This window comes from Enhydra lutris, unplaced genomic scaffold (assembly GCF_002288905.1).
Source record: "Enhydra lutris kenyoni isolate GAN:26980312 unplaced genomic scaffold, ASM228890v2 scaffoldscaffold93, whole genome shotgun sequence".
Lineage (NCBI taxonomy): Eukaryota > Metazoa > Chordata > Mammalia > Carnivora > Mustelidae > Enhydra > Enhydra lutris.
Window position 1 is genome coordinate 523,585 of NW_019154177.1, and position 6,000 is coordinate 529,584.

Genomic DNA, 6,000 nt, shown 5'->3' on the forward strand with positions numbered 1-6,000 from the left:
TGGCCTTTCTTTTAGATGGGCTTCAAAATAATCATGTTTGACATTTAGACTCCTACTTTTTCATGAGTATAAGTATTAGATCACTTCACTGGAGTGACACCACAAAGGAACTCCCTGCATAATTTACTGTACTTAAATGACTAAATGGACAATCAGGAAAATCCAATACTGAAGTAAAAGTCCTCACTTTGACTTGTATCCACCAACAAGAGGAATGACGGTCATGAGTCTGGGCAATGCAAGTACTCCAAAGGTCTTCATCCTCTTGGGTTTCTCTGACCATCCCTGGTTGGAAATGCCACTCTTCATAATGGTGTTTGTGGCTTACATCTGCACGCTGGTGGGCAATATCTTGATTATTGTGGTGTCCAGGGTAGACCCTCATCTTGACAGCCCTATGTACTTTTTCCTTTCCAACCTCTCCTTCCTGGACCTGTGTTTTACCACAACCACCATCCCTCAACTGCTGTGGAATCTCTGGGGACCAGATAAGTCCATCAGTTATGGAGGCTGTGTGGCCCAGTTCTATATGTTTCACTTCCTGGGGGCCACAGAATGCATCCTCTTGGCGGTCATGTCCTTAGATCGGTTCATGGCCATCTGCAAGCCCTTGAGGTACCAGGCTATCATGGATCAACGACTTTGTGTCTCCCTGGTGGCTGTGGCATGGATAAGTGGTTTAGCTAATTCCTTGCTTCAGTCATCCCTCACTGTCCAGCTGCCACTTTGTGGTAACAACAAGGTGGATGACTTCCTGTGTGAGATTCCAGTGATGATCAAGATGTCCTGTGTCGACACCACTTTCAATGTAACTGTGCTCTCTCTTGTGGTAACGTTCTTTACCCTGGTTCCCTTGTCCCTTATCCTTCTCTCCTATGGATTCATTGTAGCTACAGTGCTCAGAATTCAGTCATCAACAGGAAAGAAGAAGGCCTTCAACACCTGTGGCTCTCATGTTATTGTGGTCTCTCTTTTCTATGGGCCAGTAATATGCATGTACGTGCAACCTTCTGGTACTAAATCCCAGGATAAGGACAAACTCATGGCTCTGTTCTACAGTCTGCTGACTCCTCTGCTTAACCCTTTTATTTATACTTTGAGGAACAAGGACATGAAGGGGGCAATAAGGAGGCTTGTCTTCCCATTGATCTGTCATGGAAGAGAATAAACTGCTTGTATACACCACACTCTTTATGTAGGATTCTGAAGATCCCCTACTCTTAATTTTCCTCTGGATTTACCTTCCTCCAAAATTGTTAGCTTCCTTCAGTCATTATCTGTTCTACACATACGTATTCACCACATTGCTATGATTTATTGGCCCTCACTTTGCATCGTGAACCCTAATTCCCACTTGCCTGCAATTTACATGAGAGTGAATCCCTGTCATTATGTCCTCTAAGTCCATTGAGAGATTCTGCTATAGGAATCTGAAAAGTAGGCAATAAATGAATGCTCATTGACTGACTCATTGATCATCAATCAAACAAATGAAAGCCTACCATTTTATGTGTAATTTTATAGAAGGAATGCAGGTAATATAGATCATGGTTTACCTTCTTGCTATGATAGATGTGATATTATGGGTATGATTTGCTAATCAACATTTGATTTTTTTAAAGATTTTATTTATTTATTTGACAGACAGAGATCACAAGTAGGCAGAGAGGCAGGCAGAGAAAGAGGAGGAATCAGGCTCCCCACCGAGCAGAGAGCCTGACGTGGGGCTTGATTCCAGGACCCTGGCATCATGACCTGAGCTGAAGGCAGAGGCTTTAACCCACTAAGCCACCCAGGCGCCCCTGATTTTGTTTTTTATTGAAGTATAATAGATGTACAACATTATATTAGCTTCAGGTGTGCAACATAGTGATTCAACAATCATACACCTTATCAAATGCTCACCACAATAAGTGTAGCTACCATTTGTCACCCTACAATGTTATTACAATATTTTTCACAATACTCCTTAAGCTGTACTTTTGATTACTGTGACTTAATTATTTTATAACTAGAAAATTCTACTTCTTAATTTCCTTCACCTAATTTGTTTACCCCTTGCACCTGCCCTTCTTGCAACAAACATTTTGTTTTCTGTATTTATGAGTCTATTTCTGGGGTTTTTTGTTCTTGTTGTTTGCTCACTAGTTTTATTTTTTTGGATCCCCCATATGAGTGAAATATGTTGCCTTTTCCTGCCAGACTTATTTCACTTAGCATTATATCTTCTAGATTCATCCATTTTGTTGCAAATTAAAAGGTTTCTTTTTTTTTAAATGGCTGCATAACATTCAGTGTGTGTGTGTGTGTGTGTGTGTGTGTGTGTGTGTGTTTCTTCTTTATTCGTCTATGATGGATATGGGCTGCTTACATAGCTTGGCTATTGTTATTAAGTTGGAATACATAATGTTAATAATGTAGGAATGCATATATCTTTTTGAATTAGTGTTTTTTGTTTCTTGGGTAAATACTGGATATGGAATTACTACATTGTATGGTATTTCTATTTTTATTTTTTTTACTCTTTTTTATTATTTTATTTTATTTTCTCAGTGTTCCAAGATTCATTATTTATGCACCTCTCCCAGTGCTCCATGCAATACGTGCCCTCCTTAGTACCCACCACCAGGTTCACCCAACCCCTTACCCCCCCACAAAACACTCGGTTTGTTTCTGAGTCCACAGTCTCTCGTGGTTCATTTTCTCCTCCAGTTTCCCCCAATTCACTTATCCTTTCCTTCTCCTAATGTCCTCATATTTCTACTTTTAGTTTGTAAAGGAATCTCCACACTATTGTCCACAGTGCCCACATCAATTTATATTGCCACCAACAGTGCTAATCAACTACTTTTATCAATTACCAAAAAGACTAGATGGGATAATATCTCATATACTATAACTGACTCTTTTAACCATACATTCACTATCTGATCTTTTATAAATAATTCAAATATAATATCTGGCTCTTTCCTACCTGTCTCCATGGGACTTATTCCTTCTGAGCTATTTGACTGAAGTAACTATTTTTAGGTTTCCAAAGGGAAATGTTGAGGATTCAAATCCCAAGAGGTTTCTGTGTAGTCCCCCAATGTTGCAAGTCACATAGCCTTCACTTGGGAGACAATTTACTTAGCCTGAGAATATTAGGTGTATTTGGTAGCTACTCAAAGATGAGCTAGTTTAATCATTTAGGAATAGGAGCATTAGATTGTAGGAAGAAAGATAATGGGGAAAGTGGAGGATAACATGGAAGGGATGGAAAATAAATAGGCTGTCACTCATCAATTCTGAGATAGAGTGATGAGGTATGAAGATTTATGATGATGCAGGAGGGAGAATTCTATTAATTTTGGGGGAATATTAATTCATTATAAATCTGTCATTTTCTCATACTTCTTCACTCCCCACACTTATAAAAAATCTCAGATTATGTTTGAGAAAATTATGCAATTATATTTCTAACACCTAAGTACATTTATGTAAGGTGTTCATACATCTGGCACCATGATGTGTTTCCACTATTCACTTCCAAATGGCAAGAAAAAAACCCCACTGACTCATATTGTATAAGCCCCTAACACAGAAATACGTTGATGGCAATCAATCATAATAAATTAGTTCACTCGGATTGCATGGAGCACTGGGTGTGGTGCAAAAACAATGAATACTGTTACGCTGAAAAGAAATAAAAAAAAAAATAAAAAAATAAATTAGTTCACTCTTTAATTTATGTTCTATGCACTGAAATAGTTTTCTTGGTAGACTTGAATGGAAGGACACTACCATTCTGCTGTTGCTGGAGACAAGGAAATACACTCTTTTGGAGGCAAGATGATTCTCTGGCATGGTCATGTGTCTGTTCAAAACAAGGTCTTCTGATTTCACTGGTGGGCCTCTTTCATAGTACTGACCACTTGAAACTTTACATTCCTGTGGATGACGACGTCTCATTAAACCAGGAAGTCTTTTTATCTCACTTGGTACATGAGGAATCTGCACAATAGGAGCCAACAGCTAGGCCCTGAATAAATATATTTTAGATGAATGAGTGAATGAAAAGTATTACCTACATCCTCATTATTCATGGTTAAAGCATACATCACAGGTTCATGTAAAATGTGTCATAGCACATGGAGCACTGGGTGTGGTGCATAAACAATAAGTCTTGGAACACTGAAAAAATAAAATAAAATAAAATAAATATAATAAAATGTGTCTTGTACTAAACAATGAGTTTTAACAAATGTGGTTAGTGGCCGATGCTTAAGGCAATGTTTCTCAAACTATCTTCTGGCACTGTTCCAGTAGATCTTAACAGCAGTTTTAAAAACAGTAATCCATATTTAAACAAAATTGGGATAAGCCATATATTATGCTTGGAGTTCTGGAGTTTGGGAAGGAAAGTTAATATAGTAAATGTTTGATAGCTCCAAAGTATGCTGTTAACAATGTTTACCACTTCTCAAACACCTTTTTTCTGATTTTATTGGCTTCTTTTTGAGAGGAAATAATGTATCACAATTTGGGAATTAACTCATTGGAAAATTGATACCCAGAGTGGAAGCAGAAATTATAGAGGAGCTGAAGAAGGCAGAAAATCTCACTGTTGGGCTGTGTGAATAAACAGCCTTTTACAAAGTGTTTGTGGCATTTTGAAATAAAGCTGCTCATTATATTTCCATTATACCTTCTCTTGAGTCTGATATCTCAATACTGTTTATTCCTTCAGGATATAATATTTGCAGTCAATTACTACATTTGCAACATCAAATCAGTATGCACTAGGCTAATTGTTTGCTGTTATTTATGGTATAAGTATATTAGTAGTTACCACATAGGACATGATAATTTAGTTAATTGCACGGTAATTTAAACATTAAGATAAAGAATGTTTCCTTTTTACTGAATACATTTCACCTAAAAATGGAACTCTTTAGTATATAGCTATCATAATCAATAAGCAGATGGTGCATACTTTTAGGTGAATTCTACAAAAATATTAATATTCATACTAAATATAGTGTTTTCAGTAATCATATTGAAAAACATTTCTATGATGGATGTTTAAATGTATTTCCTTGTTACAAGCACATGTGATGTGACTAGTTTAACCTGCCGAAAGGCTGCTGCCCAACCATGATACACATCGGAACTTTATCAAGCTTTTAAAAATCATGAACTTGGGGCGCCTGGGTGGCTCAGTGGGTTGAGCCGCTGCCTTCGGCTCAGGTCATGATCCCAGGGTCCTGGGATCGAGTCCCACGTCGGGCTCTCTGCTCTGCAGGGAGCCTGCTTCTCTTCCTCTCTCTCTGCCTGCCTCTCTGCCTACTTGTGATCTCTGTCAAATAAATAATAAAATAAAATTTAAAAAAAAATCATGAACTTGACTCCACTGCAGACTTCCTGTATCAGAATCTTGAGAAAGCATGTCCAGAAAACTGTTTGGAATCTTTTTTTTTTTTTTCAGTAGATATTTATGTGCACCCAGAGTTAGTGAAGGCCACTGCAGGTAAAACATTTGGGATATCCACTGAAGACAGAAGTCAGACAGGATTGAACTAATGGGAGATGTATAGCCCAAAACAAAAATAGAACATAATTCTTCCCATAGGTATGAAGAATTCTACATGCTGCAAACTTACAAAAAAGAAGTCAAACTCTCTCTCTTCGCAGATGACATGATTCTTTATAAGGAAAACCCAAAAGACTCCAACCCCAAACTACTAGAACTCATACAACAATTCAGAAACATGGCAGGATACAAAGTCAACGTACAGAAATCAGTGGCTTTCTTATACACTAACGATGAAAATACAGAAAGGGAAATTAGAGAATCGATTCCATTTACTATAGCACCAAGAACCATAAGATACCTGGGAATAAATCTAACCAAAGAGGTAAAGGAACTGTACTCGAGGAACTACAGAACATTCATGAAAGAAATTGAAGAAGACACAAAAAGATGGAAGACCATTCCATGCTCTTGGATTGGAAGAATAA

The 6,000-nt window shown here is 37.7% G+C and overlaps 1 protein-coding gene across 1 annotated transcript; it reads left to right on the plus strand.

Moving 5' to 3' along the window:
* Nucleotides 1–214: 214 nt before the first annotated feature.
* On the plus strand, nt 215–1,168 carry LOC111138588 (olfactory receptor 2B11-like). Its single transcript, XM_022490604.1, has one exon. The coding sequence runs from the start codon at nt 215–217 to the stop codon at nt 1,166–1,168; it is 954 nt and encodes a 317-aa protein (XP_022346312.1).
* Nucleotides 1,169–6,000: the final 4,832 nt, after the last annotated feature.

What these genes read in the sequence shown, in the direction of transcription:
- LOC111138588 (XM_022490604.1), top strand. Translation starts at nt 215, where the DNA reads ATGACGGTCATGAGTCTGGGCAATGCAAGTACTCCAAAGGTCTTCATC.